The sequence below is a fragment of the Aspergillus neoniger genome (genome assembly GCF_003184625.1).
Source record: "Aspergillus neoniger CBS 115656 unplaced genomic scaffold BO87scaffold_26, whole genome shotgun sequence".
Classification (NCBI taxonomy): Eukaryota; Fungi; Ascomycota; class Eurotiomycetes; order Eurotiales; family Aspergillaceae; genus Aspergillus; species Aspergillus neoniger.
Genome location: NW_020291154.1, coordinates 290,373 through 306,016, shown reverse-complemented (window position 1 = coordinate 306,016; position 15,644 = coordinate 290,373). Strand labels below are relative to the sequence as shown.

The window sequence follows — 15,644 nt, the reverse complement described above, 5'->3', positions numbered from 1 at the left end:
TCCGTCTTCTCAAACATCACATCTGAAGAAGGCACTATTTCAGTGGATATATAAGGGGAGGCGCTACTGCCACACCAGCCAGGCTTCCTCCATAGCGGCCTTCGCTCATGCCACAGCCTCCATCTACCTTAGAAGGCAATGTCTGTTCCCTTTAGGGTATAGCCTTTTTCATGATACTTTCCATCATCTCCATACGGTAGTATACTTGCCTGAGGTGCTGCATTCATGCCTCAGGAACAAATCTAAAATAGCAGACGGTAGGACTCTGCCTGTTTAAAAGACCAAGCCTTATCTTAAATGAATGAAACCTTACTTTATGGGGGAAGCGAAGGCCGGTGTGGAGGAAGCCTGGCTGGCGTGGCAGTAGCGTCTCTAAGGTATCAAGTTTAGACAGGTACTTCCAAGAGTTTTCTCATTAATGGGTACGAACACGAAAATAGTATCAAGTGTTGTTGGATGCGTTTACAAGTCTCAAGTCCACATCTTTGCATCCCCAATATAGAAATATGATATTGTATTTCAGTAGTAAAGTATACACGTCATTTCCACAAGTATCCTTATAGCCTCTAATGTCTGCCATCCCTTCAGCCAGAGCAAAACACTCAACTCTAATGCAGTACTCACAACCTCGCTACCTCTACCTCCACCTTTTCGCCCACTGTTTCCCAGTTTGCGTCCACCTGAATACCATTAGCACTGCCTCCCAGGTTACGTTTAGAAGCACTTACATCCGCAATATGATCATATCCCAACAACTTCGGCGCCAAACCCGGGTCTCTCCACGCTAGCGCCTCCCCTTCAGGCGTCGGCACCATGCGCATCTTCCGATCGCGTTCCTCCTGCTCAGGCCCATCATGTAAATGATACAGATACTGCTGTTTATTTCCGCGCTCTACAACCATTTGTGTGCGCTGCTTGCGACATTTCTCAAATACAGCCAGAGCGTGACGCTTAGCGGCGATAAACTCGGGCGAGGACTTTGAGACGTTAGGGCCCGATGGGAGACGGGAGAGACATTCGCCGAGCACGGCGCCGTCTTCAAAGGCCATTCCTGCACTGATACCATTGTCAGTACTTCTGTTATTCAGTACATTGTTAGGTAGATAGGAAGTACCCAGAAGCAAGATAAGGCAGTGTAGCATGCACAGAGTCGCCTAGCATGACCCATGCCCCGGAAGGATGTGTCCAGTCGTAATCGCCGAAGCGGATGCAGAGACGCCATTTGTGCACGGATTGGCAGAGCTTGAGGAGTTTTTGGATCCTAAAAATTAGCATCGCCATCAATAGAATGTAGTGATAGAGTAATACCTCGGATCCCATCCCTCAAATAACGCACACATCTCCTGCACATTTCCCTCGACCGTCGAAGCCAACGACTCCTCCGGAATATCATCAGGCACAAGCAGCACCATATTGAACAGTTCCCCTTGTCGCAGGACATAATTCACTACCCACATTAGCCTCCCGTCCATAAATGCAGAAAAGGAATACAAACCAGCGTGCTTATCCGGCCCCAACCAATAATTGACCTGAGGATCCGTCACGAACCCCCTCAACTCCGGATCCTTCAACATCTCCTCCGTGGACAACAACAACCGATACGCCAAATCCCCCGTCTTAATGGGCGGATCGGGCCTCTTCAACATAACCTCCGTCAACTTCCCAAACACCCCATCAGCACTAACAACCAGATCCCCCCTCCACGAGCGTTCATCACTCGCCACCGCCGTTGCCATAGCCCCATTCTCATCCGGAACAATATCCACAACCCTAGCAGCGCAAGTAATCTTCGCTCCCAACTCCTCCGCCCTTTCCAGCAGACAGCGCTGTAAATCCGCGCGGTGGAAATCGCGATACCACGTGCCCGGGTACTGCTTCGCCGAGTCAACGAAACTCAAGCTGGAAATGATCTCGCCCTTCCAGTGTAGAAAGTTGCAGACGCGCGGGTGTGTCATGTGTGATGTGAGAGCGGGTTCTAGACCCCAGTGTTTGAGCACTCTTGAGCTGTTCGGGAGGACTTGGATACCGGCGCCTACTTCGCGGATCTCGTGCGTCGCTTCGAGGACGTGTACGTCGTGTCCGGCGAGGAGGCAGGAGATGGCGGTGCCGAGGCCGGCGAGGCCAGCGCCGATGATAATGATCTTTCATTGTTAGCTTGGATAGAGAAATTGGACGTATGGGGCAGTGGGATGTACCTGCAACCGACAGTTGTCGGGGAGAGAGCGCTTCTCTTTGATGTGGATAGGGGGTGCCATGGTACTAATCCTGTATACAACAGTAAGTGGTGTATGATCCAGTGGATATGTTCTACGCCATGATATAAAGCCAGTTCTAGTTCCTGCTAAGTGGTTTCTTCTGCCCCTAAAATGGGGGATAAGCATGTGCCTGACAAGAATGGGGGTCGGGCATGAGGGGATGCATCAATCTTATCATATCATTTGCGGGGAGAATAAGTACACCCTGCGGTCGGGGCAAACACCTTCCAGCAATCACCAGCAGATCCATCCCAGTATTACGTCCATTATGTCTCGAGTAAGCTGATCTCAGTCCCTCCAGGACAATTTTTAGCAGAGAACTAACAGCCCAGTTCTCCCTCCAAGGTCGAACCGCCCTCGTCACCGGCGGTGCCCGGGGCTGCGGTCTTGCCTTTGCGCGCGGTCTCGCCCAAGCAGGTGCCAACGTAGCCATCTTCGACCGGATACCTCCTGAGGAGGGGTTTCTATCTATCGAGAAGGAGTATGGTGTGCGGACTGCATATTACGAGTATTCCTCCCACCCTCTGGGTTCTGCACCTCGCACCACAGCCCCTAACGGATTGCTACAGAGTGGACGTATCCTCCCCCGAGTCCCTCGCCACCGGCTTCGGCGCCTTCCAAACAGACTTCAACAATGCACTAGACATCTGCGTCCCTTGCGCAGGTATTAACCGACACCAGACATTCCTTGAATTCAATTACGCCGACCATCAAGAGCTGCTGGGTGTGAATGTGCTAGGCCTATTCCATACAGCCCAGCTGGCGGCACGGCAGATGATTGCCAATGGCACAAAACACGGGAGTATCGTGCTGGTGGCGAGTATGGCGAGCCACGTGGCGGTACGGAGCCAGCTGTGCAGTGCGTATTGTGGGAGTAAGGGGGCGGTGAGGGCAATGTGTCCTGCTATTGCGAAGGAGTTGGCTGAATATGTATGTCCCTGCTCTTTTGGTGGCGTTCATACAGGTGAGGGATGGCTAATGATGGTAGGGTATCCGCGTGAATTCGATTTCACCGGGATATGTAAGGACGGAGATGACTGCTGCTGTGAGTTCCATTTTATCTCCTAGGGATCGGAATTCCCTAATAAAAGTGATGACAGTTCCCCCATTTGATCGAAGAATGGAAATCAGCAGCGATGAACGGCCGCATCGCCGAGCCGGAGGATATCATGGGAGCGTGTGTGTTTCTGGCGAGCGATGCAAGTTCGTACATGACGGGGCAGGATGTGATCGTGGATGGGGGGGTGACTAAGTGGTAGCATTATCATAATTGCAGTTTAACGATTAGGCAATCAATACAGACTGATAATACATCCTATCACGCAATCAGTCATAATCATACTCAATCAATCTATCAAAAGGGTAGCTATCCCCGCATAAGCTACATTGTATCCACGCCCAAAAGTGGGGTTATCAGCTCAGTCGGCGATCGCTCCGAACCCCATCACCGACTAGCTAGCTACCAACTATAACAATACTCATCCAGAAGCAAGTATGAGCGTAGCATCACATTTCCAAACGAAAATTACATCTCAAACAATGTCTCCCAGCGCCATCAACGAGGGCTTTCCCAGTCCGTCAACCATACCCACCACAACAGTGGTGGTAGTGGGCGCTGGCCCCTCAGGCCTAATGCTAACGTACCTCCCCCACTCACCATCCCCACCAAAGAAATTCCCCCAACTAACTGATAATGATGTGGATAGAAACAACCTCATCCGCTACGGCACACCCGTGACTCTCCTCGACGACCGCCCGACAGCAACATCAACCGGCAAAGCAGACGGTCTGCAGCCGAAGACCATCGAGACGCTGAAACAACTGAGGCTATCGGATGAGCTGCTCCGCAATGGGGCCAAGGTGTATGATATTTGTTTCTGGGTATTCCTATCCCTATCCCTTACCCCCATATCACAACCCCCAAGATATGAATTATACTAATGACAATATGAATGATAATCTAGGAATCCACCCCCCAATCCCCAACCCTCACCCGCACATCCCGCCAAACGCACTACCCCGAGCACCTCGTCGGCGCCTCAGACCCCTACATTCTCCTCGCACACCAGGGCATGCTCGAGGACGTGCTTATCAAAGATATAGAAGAGCGCGGGGGAAATGTTCAGCGAAACAGCCCATTCGTGTCTGTGTCTAAAACACAAGACGGGAGTGGATTGCTAGAAGTGATCTACAACGACAACACAACAAACACGAAAAAGATTATTCGTACGAAATACCTCGTTGGATGCGATGGTGCGAGATCCAAGGTTCGGGACTTTATTCCTGGCGCGCAGTTGGAGGGGGAAATGAGTAATGCTTCTTGGGGGGTGTTGGATGGTATTAGTCCACTTCATTTTTCCTTTTCCTCACTCTCAACTGGTTGGTAGATGTTAACTGATATGAATAGGAGTCATCGACACCGACTTCCCCGACCTATGGAGTAAGGTGGCTGTTCGCTCGCACACGGCGGGATCAATTCTCTGGATTCCTAGGGAGCGCGGAATGACGAGACTGTATGTTGAACTTAGTTCCACGGACGGGGAGAGGGTCGATAGGGCCAAGGCGACGCCAGAGTACGTCATGGCTAGGGCGCGAGAGGCGATGCAGCCTTTCCGGTTGGAGTGGAAGGAAATTGGTATCCCCTGCCCCAAAATGCCCCCTCTCTACTCCGGAAAACAGATTGTTAATTCGTATAGAATGGTTCGGCAACTACGTCGTCGGACAACGCGTCGCTCGCCGATTCAGCGACCCCGAGAACCAGATCTTCATTGCCGGCGATGTACATCCCCCCTCCTTCCCCCTTCTATTTTTTATTTCTCATCAGTTTACTGATAATGGACAGGCCGGCCACGTGCACTCCGCCCTCGCAGCCCAAGGCGCCAACACCAGCATGCACGACAGCGTGAACCTAGCGTGGAAATTGAACCTTGTAGCCCGAAACCTCGCCCCAGCATCCCTACTAAACACCTACTCCGATGAACGACGAAAGATCGCCAACGACCTGATTGCCTTTGATGCAGGGCACGTCGCGGCGTTCGAGAAAGGCGAGGCGGCACTTGCTCGAAACTTCGAGGAGAATATCCGGTTTATCTCAGGCGTCGGGGCTGAGTATGACGCTGGTGTTCTTACGAAGTCAGCTGATGGTAAAGTGAAAGGTGGAATTCAGGCGGGCACATTGACTCGTCCTGCGAAAGTGACGAGGTATATTGATGCTAATTTGGTGGATCTGCAACTTGATATCCCGATGATGGGACAGTTCAGGGTGGTTTTGTTTGTGGGGGATGTGGTTGGTGGGAAGGGGTTTTTGCAAGGGTTTTGTGGAGAGGATGCGTTGGAGGGGGTGAATGGGGTGGCAAGGGAGTCGTATAAGAAGTGTCCTCGGGGGGTTAGTGATGGGGATAAGTATTTCCCGTTGGAGAGGTATACGACTGTCTCGGAGGTGGTGACGTACGGGTTAGTGACGAGGAGTCATAAGAGAGAGTTTGAGCTGGGGGATTTGCCCGAGTTGCTGCAGAAGAGTCGGTGGACGGTGTATTTGGATGATGTGGAGGGTGGGAAGGGGTGTACTGGGAAGTGGATGGGGGAGATGGAGAGGGATCAGGTCGGGGTGATGGTTGTCAGGCCGGATGGGTATGTTGGGGCGAAGGGGGTGTGGGGATGGAGTGAGGGAGAAGGATCGAGAGCGGCGGAGTGGGTGGGGGAGTATCTGGCTATGGGGAAGTAGGTTCATAGATGGGTGATTCAGACGCGTGTTGATATTCTACCTGTTTAGATTTCTTAAGTCATAAGACAGACAATGTAAAGATGAAGGAATTTCATCAACTACATCGTCAGATCAAATGATGATAAAATGATCTAGAACACATTCTACGTTAAGATGTTCACATAGTAGTCTTAATAGGACCAGCCTTATATTAAGTATCTAGTCAATGTCACCACCACGACGTTCAGTATTCCGTCTGATGCACCATACATGCCAATCATTCATGCAAAAAGCACAAAACAAAGGAGAGTTCAATGAGTGACGAGGGTCAGATGCAGATGCAATGAAACATAAGGCATAAACCAGAATCAAACACAAACACAACAAGAAGGACACGCTATATCATCAGTCTGATACAATACATAATCCACCAAGCATATCACATAAGAAACGTCGCGAAAAACCAAACAAATCACATAAAGTCATCAATCAAACAGGAAACTTCACCCCGGTTCGATCCGTACACCTAGGCTGCGACAACACCCTAGGCAAGGCCCTGGCCTTAGGATCCTGGTTAAATCTCAAGCGATCACGCTTCAGATTAAATAGCCTGACCATGCAACTCATCGCCTGCTCCTCGGACAACTGCATCGCCGGCAGAGCACTGACACTGCTGCTATTATCCAGCGGCAGATCCTTGATACACGCCGCGACCATCCAGCGCACCAACACCTCCACATCCCGAGCATTGCTCCAGCAAGGGAACATCGACAGGATCTGAATGGCGCGGGTGAATTCGCGATGGCTAGGCGCGCGCGGGTCCGTCAGGTACAACCGGGGACCCTTGATCTGCTGCTCATCCAGCTTGCGATCCAGCAGACGGAGACATTCGCGTGGCGTCGGGTTGCGGAAGACAATCTCTTCCTGGAACAGGGCAGACAGGCGTGGCCGGTTGGCCAGCAACTGGTCCATCTCCTGGGCCGGTCCGGCCAGAATCACCACCATGGTGGAGGCGTACTTGGGCAGCAGGTAGACTAGCTCGTCCACGGCCTGCGTGGTGTCGGTGTCGGCTAGTCGGTGGGCGTCTTCGATGAAGAGGACCTTGCCCTTATTTTGGTCGAGTTGCGACCGGGACCGCACCGAGGTCGGGTGGACGTTGGGTGCTAGTAGGTCGGCGACCGAGCATGGCACCAGGGCACCATCGCTGAGAGCGCCCATTTTGTAGTACAGAGTTCCTAGCTGACGGGCGACGGTCTTCTTACCGGTGCCTATAATATTGTTAGTTATTTGTGTGGAAATGGACGGAACGGAATGTATTACCTGGTGCACCCTTGAATACAAATGCAGCGGGCATGCGTGCGCCCGGATCCAGCCCCTGCAGCCACGCGGCCTTCATCTCGTTGTGATACCGCTTCAAGATGGAGATGATGTCGTCCGGCACGATGGAGTGGCGCAGCTCTTCACGGAAGACCAGCGCCGTCGTGCCGCCCACCAGCTCCGGGTTAAAGTCGCGTCCCTCGAGGAGACGTTCCACCGGCTGGGCGCTGGCGCCGGTGCGCGACCGACGCTCAAAGTGATAGATGGCCGCAGCGAGGAGATGCTCGACGGCGCGAGCATTGTCAAAGTCCTTGCGCATACGGGCATTGTCGAGGGTGTCCATGGCGGCCTGGAAGGCCTCCGGGGTGGCATCGAGATCCTGCTCGTCGAGCTTGCTTTGGAAGAGCTCTTCCATGTGCTCGCGCGTCAACGCAGAGAAGCGCACCAGATGTGTCTCAAACCCGCGGGCTTTGGGACCCGCGCGATGCAGGAACTGGCTGATGCTGTCGTGCGTACCGACCAGGATGGTGCAGTGATTGTCGCGCGGCGCTGCGAGGATGTCGACGACCGTGTCCGGCACGGTCGGGCGCTCCTGGCGATCGGTGTCGACGTCGACAACGAGGACATTGCCGATCGTCGACTCGACGGTCGCACGGAGTTGGTCTTCCGGCAGATCACAGAGAGCCGACAGGGGTTTGACACGGACTACACTCGTTAGCAGTTTTTCTATACTAGTGTTGTGCGGGTACTCACCTTCTCCGTTGTTCAACACTCCCAAGTCCACCAGAATCTGGGCGTACATTCGGATGGCCGTGCTCTTGCCGGTGCCTGGAGGCCCCGCAAAGATGCGATTAACCCGCAGCGGCAGACGACGCTGGTTGCGGATCTCGCGGTAGTAGTTCTCCTCGGTCGTGTCGAAAACTTCAGCCACCGAGGCCTTGACGGCGTCCTGACCGATCAGCTTCTGCATGGCTTCCCAGGCTTCGCTGGTCGACCGGGTCTCCGCCGGGCTGGGGCCGAGAACATCGTCCTTGGAAAAGAAGAAGTAGTCCACCTCGTCCATGCCGCTGTCCTGCTGGTCAGTCAAGCACTGGGCCTGACGCTGAGCAATGCTCTTGACCATCTCGCGCACGGCATGGGCGTTGGTGAACCCCTTATCGGCACGCCCCCGGACCAGCCGGCGAGCTGCAGCCTGCATGTAGGTGCCCTCGAGACCCCCCTCGACCTGCATGCGACCGTTATATTCGGTGATGATGCGGCGGGCCAGCAGCTGCGTCAACTGCTGGCGGTCAAAGTCGTTGAATCGCAGCGAGCTGCAGATCCGTTGCTGGAGGGCGGGGTTCTCGCGCAAGAAGCTATTCATCTCGTCGGCGTCGCCAGTGAAGATGACAATGATGCGACCGATGTTGCGCTCCATCGCGTGCCGGATATCCTCGAGAGCCTGCTCGGTAGCCGGGGTCTGGGGCGCGTCCATCAGGGTGTGGGGATGGTCGACGATGAGCACTCCGGCGGTTTGCACCGGAGCTTTGGCGTCCGTCATGTTGCGCAGCAGTTGCTGCACTCCGTCGGGACCCCGGCTAGCCAGATCGGCGCCAGTGGTCTCACAGACGGTATGGGAATCACAGATACCCATGGCGTACAGCATCTTGGCGTAGATGCGGGCGACGGTGGTCTTGCCTGTGCCGGGATTGCCCAGGAAGGCGATGTTGTACCACTCGCTCTTCGGGTCGCGTCCATGGCGACGGCAAATCTGCACCCAGGTCTGGACGCCGTGCAGCTGGCGTTTGACGTTGTCGTGGCCGACCAGACTGTCCAGCTCCTGGACTGCCTCTTCACGGGCCGTTTCACGATTTTGACGGTCGCGCTCGGCCAGTTCCTCTGCTGTCGGCTGGGGAGGGACCGGAGTCCGAGGCAAACTCTCGGGCTGTCGTTGCGATTGTGTTTCGGGCTCTGATCGGGCAGGAGCCTGAATCTGTGTCTGGGATTGTGCCATGATGCGTGGCGAGGTCTGCGCCGGAGTCTGTGTCGACGCGGTGGATTGCTGCGGTCGCTTGGAGGACCACAGCGAAAAGGGGAAGAAGGGGAACCGCGATGTCGATGACGGCCGGGTCATCGAGCAGTCCATGTTGCTGCGAAACGGATAGACAAACAGTCGTGCAAGGAGAGGCCCGACAATCGGGAGCATGAAGGGATGAAAGATGAAAGACTTGGTCATTCACAGGGGAGTAAAGCAGCAGATGGTCATGAGGGGGATTGCAGTGTTGGAAAATCTCCTGGAGCCAGCGTCCTCATGGCCATATTTATCAGCCATGTCGGCTGGGCAGCAGAAATCCCCGAGAAGTGGAAGTGAAGCAGTCCGGCAGTCATGGAAGGGAAGTTCAGTCAGACACCATTCTTTCCGGACTGCCTATGACGGGGCGACAGGTAGTGTGTGGCCGGAAGCCAGCCATGGTTGGTCGTTTCCGGGTTTGGACGAAAAGTGAAGCCATTCACCGCCACTTGTGCAGCCCAACGGCCAGGCAAAGCATCCTGTCATCGGGACGAGCTTGTTCGAGTGGAGCTGATCTGGGGGAATGATGGCTGGTGTCCTGGAGAGACATGATCCAAGTGTCGCGAATCGACCTTGCTGAAACACGAAACATGAAACAATGAAGAAGCAGTATGGAGACCAGGGGACGCCCTGGCCAAAGGGCAGGCATCCATGTCGATTGGGAGGGGATGCTACTATCGTGATGCGGTAGATTGACAGCCAGCAGGTCAAGCTGCAGGGCTGCAATGGAACCAGTCGAGATAGAGAATAGGGTAAATGCAGACTAGTTGCTGATCTGGCGCATTGGCAGCCTATCAGTTCCCTGGCCAACTCACCCGCTGAGCCACTTTGAGCTGTCGCCTCGTCCGACTTTCCCAAATCAATTCTTCCCTGCATTTCTGACTATTCCTCCGGCTTATACTTATGATGGGTCTCTCTCCGCCTGCGGGCCATCTTCCACCTTCGTGTTCTCCTCTCTTGCCTGGCTTTCTTGCTCCAGGCACCAGATAGACTAGAAACAGCCTGTGGAATGCGGTGCGGAGCACGTCTAACGTCATTGCTCCGGTCTCTCCTGTGACTCACTCGAAGAGATGCTCCTCCTCGCTGCTGAACAACATGTGATGCGAGAATAAACCCTGAGTCTATCGCGGTTGCCGCTGCCTCAGGCTATCGATAGAATGGAGTGATGGACAACCCGATCAGGCCCAACTGGTCCAACCTCTCTCAATGCGGCCTAATCGAGTGAACAACTGGCTCGCCTTGTCATCGTCAATGGGCTCAGCTTACTTGGAGCATCCACCTTGCTGAAAATAGACGACGCTATTCATAATCCATAATCCGGTTTTGCCTTGCGATCGCACCCGAGATACCCAAATCATACCTGAGGCACCAAGGCACAAAATCAGGGTGTGCTCGACTTGGGGCTTCCTGGGCAGTCAACGACGAGGCGTGTGGCTTCTATCAAATCGGACTAGCATTGGCCTTCATCTCTCGATTCGAGGTACAAATCTCGTCAGATTGCGATCCAAGTCCCCTTAGTGCAAATGCGCACGCGACACCGTAATCTCGACTCGACATCTCTCCCCCTGCTCCGAGTCACCCTCACCACCCGCGGCTCACACAACCATCTTTTCACGGTCGCATTCACCAGCTGCATCATCTTCTCGCTTCACAGTCGATGATATCCCATAACTGCCTAATTAGAAGCATTGACAAACATCTGGCCATGAAGGTTGAGGGGAAAAAGTGGCGGGGCCATGCCTTGGGGCGGTGAGTGTCACGATCCTTGCCAGCGGGCGGGGCAAATAATAAGGGTTTCTATTCATGTTATGCCATGAGAATCCCGGGCAGTTATACTAAAGAAATAAAGGGACTACTAAGTAGAATCCATAAACGCAGTCGTAGCATATTCATTGTATATTGCGGGCTGGTCACTTCGTTGTAGTCTGATGAAAGCTGGTAATCGCGGTTGTGATTATATATTTCTAGTATGTTCCTGCCAACATCATCCTCAGTAAATTGACGGTGATCTCACCATGCATAGTAGTATCTTCGCGACTACCAATAGTAGTACTCAATACGAATGGTACTAGAATTGCATCTTCATCGTCGTCTGAGTATCCTACCTCTGGGAGTATTAATGGTAGCAGGCCTCAAAGACATCTATTGCGACCTAATAACCGAACCTGAAGGAAAGCAGTACAAATCATGAACGACCAAAGAGACGTAGATAAAACAATATACATTGACCAAACCACCAATATATACGCCTAACCTAACCTACCATATACCCTACAGAAAACTGTTACCTACATACACTACTTGGTAACATCATCATCTACTCTAAAACAGCAGACACCAGCATCGAGGCATACTTCTTCACCCCCGTCTTAGCCGGTCTCGCCTCAACATCCGCCACCTCTGCATAGAACCGACGAGGACCATCGAGATCAATCGTGCTCGCATCCACCCACCACCGTCCACGGTAGTAGCAGCGTGCCCCGATATACAGCACCACGATAGCCACCACTGACACATAGTTGGCGAAGAAGCCCTTGGCCGTGGGACTGCCGCCCAGGGGCCACAGACTGAGGTAGAACTCGGCGATGATGAGCAGGATGCACCAGGTTAAGCCCCAGATGGCGCCGTAGGGGTAGGTCCAGGACCGCCAGGGGAGGTCGTCGACGGAGCGGCCTTGGATCTTCCAGGCGTAGCGCATGCGGAGATGCGAGAGGCAGATGGTGCCCCATCCGAAGAGCGTGAAGAGGGAGGTCAGGTTCGAGAACCAGGTGAAGACCGTTGAACCCTTGTTGTTCACGTTGAGGTAGGCTAGACCGCCGCCGATGACGAGCGTGATGACAAGTCCGGCGACGGGACGACCGGCTTTGTCGGCTTTGCCGAAGATCTAGGTTTGTAGGTAGAGGAGTTAGTTGAGGAGATCAGGAAAGACAAGTAGTTGATGAATTAGATAGTCACGGGTTACAGGGAGACCAACCTTCGGCGCGAGCTTGAGATGCGTCAAGCCCATCAGTGTCCGCGAACCACCATAGGCAGAAATACTTCCCGTCGACAGCACAGAGATGAAGATCACCGCGTTCATGATGTGAGCCAACGGAGCAAGACCCGCGTTGCGATAGGCAATGACAAACGGCGATGCGTTGACGCCGCTACCGCCAAAAAGATTAGGATCCTTCGGTGACACCGTGATGGTGATCATCAACGATCCCAAGACGTAAAATAGCGACAGGCGCAACCAGATCGAGCTCACGGCACGTGGCACCGCCTTGCGCGGATTGTCTGTCTCCGCTGCAACCAGCGCCGAGTTCTCCGATCCAGACATGGCGAAGATACAGGTGGGCATGACAGACAGGAAGCCTTTGAAGCCGTTGGTGAATGGCATCGAGTTCCAGTAACGGAAGCCGATCGGTCCTTCGTCGGGAGCGCCGCCGGCCGAAACCACTATTAAACACGAGATGGGTATGCGTCAGTTGAAGGGCTAGGTGAGAAGAAGAATATGCGCATGTGACTAACCGATGAGAGAAATAATGACCACAAAGATCCATCCGAACTTGATAGAGGAGGCAATGACCTCTACCTCGCCAAAGAACCGGACCGCAAAGACGTTTATGAAGATAATCACCACCCAGAAGATTGTAATCCAGGCCGCAGTTGGCACCTTGTCCGTCCAAAAGTTGAGGACCGTGACAATACCCTAAGCAGTCAGTACAGAAATCCCAGCCACGCAGTTAAGTATGGCCTACCTGAAGTTCGTTTGCGATCGTGATGAAGTAGGAGAACCAATACGCCCAGCCCAGCGCAAAGGCTGCCGATCTGTCGATGAAGATCTCCGTCCACTGGGTGAATGCAGACGGCAAAGGATACATAACGGCCATCTCGCCGATGGAGTGGCTGACGGACCAAATCATCGTGCCACTCAGCAGGTAGCCAATGAAGATGGCGGCCGGACCACCATCCGCCAGCGATTCACCACTTCCCAGCCATAACCCCATACCAATCGATGACCCCAGCGCAATCATGGTCAAATGCCGCGTGGACAGACTCCGCTTGAGATCGGTTTCGGCACCATAGTCGACATCCACGGATGCCCAGCGCTCCATAGGCTCCCCTTTCTTCTCAGCATCCTGAGGACTCCGGTTACTCGACGTTTCGTAGGCCGCCATGGTAGAGTGGTCGGCCATCATAAGGGATGGTCGATACAATAGGAAAAAGAGTGGCCAATATTAAAGACGATGAAGGGACAGGAATCAGCAAGCCTCGTCAACCCCAGCCGGGGGTACCGGGATGATTATAACACTGCCACCACAGCTGTGCAACGCAGGGCAAGAGCCTATGTCTCCCTCCCAATCACACTTGCGTGTCGCAGCGACCGATATACTTGCCAGATAAGAGGCCTCTATCAGGCCATTAGTGGGCTTGGCGAGTATCAGGCGGAGATAAAGATAACACCCCTGTCCCAGACGTATCGTGCGTGCCGCATACTTGTATTAGCATCTTGCACCGGACGAACTGACACAGGCGCAGAAACCTTCTGGAAGAATAGCTGACGCCATGAGCTTGGAGTGGTATCGCTGATAACCAAAGCCCCGGCCGCCAATCGTAGCGCTGAAACCGTGGATCGTTATCAGAACCACACGGTCTGTGCCATCAGCTGATTTGCATCCTCCAGATCCTTCTGGACAATTGGGCGTGCCATGTTATCTTCTTCCCCGAGTTGCCGCAAATGAAACCTCTCCGAGTGCGCCTCATGGGCTCTCCAAGTCGAAAGGGTTACATTATAGACTTCGAAAGGCTTGGGGCGGAGGGGACGATAGGTGGTACAACCAATGCGAGCGAAGGCCCGAAACGGTCAGTCCCCCAATAGATGACCACCGCATGTCATAATCGTGTGGGTAGAGCATGGAAAGGCTGTCCCCGACGTGTCCCATATCCCTTACATCTTGGACGCCGGGATCGGCGGTAACACAATGGGCAACCGACCTGGTAGCTGAGACAGCGGGGAGAAGGCCGGGTTGTTCCAGACCTAACTAACGGTGCGGACGGAGTACATGAAGACCGAAGAAGAGGAGCGGAGATTAAGCTGTTGTCAGGGGTCAAGACATCCGCTATCGGTGTTTGGGCGAGCAATGGTTATCTCTGGCAGCGGTAGATAGACACTTAGTCTGGTGGTTACTAGTAGTTAGTCTGGTTGTTATCTCTCTCCAGTTGGGGTAATCTGACGCGTCGACTGGAAAACCAATCAGGGCCGGAGCGAGAAATTAATAGAGCTTGGCTTCTGCGGCCCCTCTGAGGGGATGTGGAATAAGCTATCAATTTAGCCTTCGTAGCTTGCAGAGCTGTTGCTGCGCCGCCTGCATCCAGCTACCTGGGACGGGCCATTGGCTCATCGCAAACATCCCCGGAAGTGGTGTCAGACCGGCACGCGATGAGCAACTCGGGTAGCCACGGAAGTAAGGGCACGTCTGCTTGCCTTCAAGGTAGTCTAGAGTGAGCTGACAGTAAACTCTTGTACTCTTGTGGTACAGAGTCAGTTCATGTGATGTTGGCCGTGAGTGGTGGGAGAGTCGCCGATCGGGCGCTGGCCCGCAAGGCATCCCAATAATAACTTCAGTGGTCGCCATATCCTACCTGCCATTGCAACCTCGCTGGCCATGCAACACGTGCGTAACTGATCGAGGATTGATGATCTTGCATGGAGAGCTTAATCCCTCAGTTAGCTGTTGTTCGTCCTCTAACCCCCTGATACTATTGCCCTGTAGACGAACCCTCCAAGCATGACCTAGGACCCCTGCACTGTATACGGTCGCATTGCTCGGATTCACAGTCGTCTGCCATTTCCAACACTCAGGACCAAAAGGATTGGAGGTATAACGGCCGTGGAACCTTTTTTCTTCTCCTCTCGCCCCGGGGCGCAGTGTTCTCGAAAGGTCTCGGAATGGCGATGTCTCCTGTATCAGATTTGGCTTCAGCTCACCGCCAGTTCAGCAGTCACAGGATATTCCAAGACTAACAGAAAATCCGAACATTGTAGTCGGATCTGCTGAGGCAATGTCAGAAGCTGCAATACGTGCGGCAAAAGCGTTGTCCCTTGCGTCTCGACTCGAACCTGGAACCCCCCCGTTTCTGGATTGTGGCTACTGACCTGATTGGGAGTCGAGACTGACACTCGTCCTCGACATCCGCCAGAACAGCATTGAGTTAAACGGGGATATACTCTCTCATATTGATCCCACCAGATAGTGTCGCAACTGCTTGCACTTGTTCATCGCTGCTTTGGTGCCTTCAGTTATCCCGGACATGTCAATGTAGTCACGAACCCCCT

General features: G+C 53.6%; 4 protein-coding genes across 4 annotated transcripts; 1 reads left to right on the top strand and 3 right to left on the bottom strand.

Moving 5' to 3' along the window:
- Positions 1-620: 620 nt before the first annotated feature.
- Positions 621-2,268, bottom strand: BO87DRAFT_339571 (FAD dependent oxidoreductase; the record flags this gene model as incomplete). Its single annotated transcript, XM_025620627.1, has 6 exons — positions 2,196-2,268; positions 1,496-2,141; positions 1,309-1,447; positions 1,115-1,261; positions 729-1,056; positions 621-680 (listed from the first exon to the last, which is right to left on the bottom strand). The coding sequence occupies exons 1-6, from the start codon at positions 2,253-2,255 to the stop codon at positions 621-623; spliced, it is 1,380 nt and encodes a 459-aa protein (XP_025477447.1). The 5' UTR covers positions 2,256-2,268.
- A 238-nt stretch (positions 2,269-2,506) lies between these two features.
- Positions 2,507-5,979, top strand: BO87DRAFT_408565 (FAD binding domain protein; the record flags this gene model as incomplete). Its single annotated transcript, XM_025626162.1, has 10 exons — positions 2,507-2,532; positions 2,588-2,763; positions 2,825-3,185; positions 3,244-3,300; positions 3,356-3,507; positions 3,962-4,136; positions 4,220-4,592; positions 4,663-4,890; positions 4,952-5,034; positions 5,098-5,979. Exons 1-10 carry the CDS (start codon positions 2,524-2,526, stop codon positions 5,977-5,979), a joined length of 2,496 nt encoding a protein of 831 aa, XP_025477446.1. The 5' UTR covers positions 2,507-2,523.
- Positions 5,980-6,180: 201 nt separating this feature from the next.
- Positions 6,181-9,758, bottom strand: GbpA. The gene is made up of 3 exons (XM_025623837.1): positions 8,029-9,758; positions 7,279-7,980; positions 6,181-7,226 (listed from the first exon to the last, which is right to left on the bottom strand). The coding sequence occupies exons 1-3, from the start codon at positions 9,398-9,400 to the stop codon at positions 6,448-6,450; spliced, it is 2,853 nt and encodes a 950-aa protein (XP_025477445.1). The 5' UTR covers positions 9,401-9,758; the 3' UTR covers positions 6,181-6,447.
- Positions 9,759-11,642: 1,884 nt separating this feature from the next.
- BO87DRAFT_399040 (putative amino acid transporter) lies at positions 11,643-13,503 on the bottom strand (the record flags this gene model as incomplete). Its single annotated transcript, XM_025625405.1, has 4 exons — positions 11,643-12,209; positions 12,300-12,763; positions 12,836-13,016; positions 13,066-13,503. 4 exons carry the CDS (start codon positions 13,501-13,503, stop codon positions 11,643-11,645), a joined length of 1,650 nt encoding a protein of 549 aa, XP_025477444.1.
- Between the last annotated feature and the right edge of the window lie 2,141 nt (positions 13,504-15,644).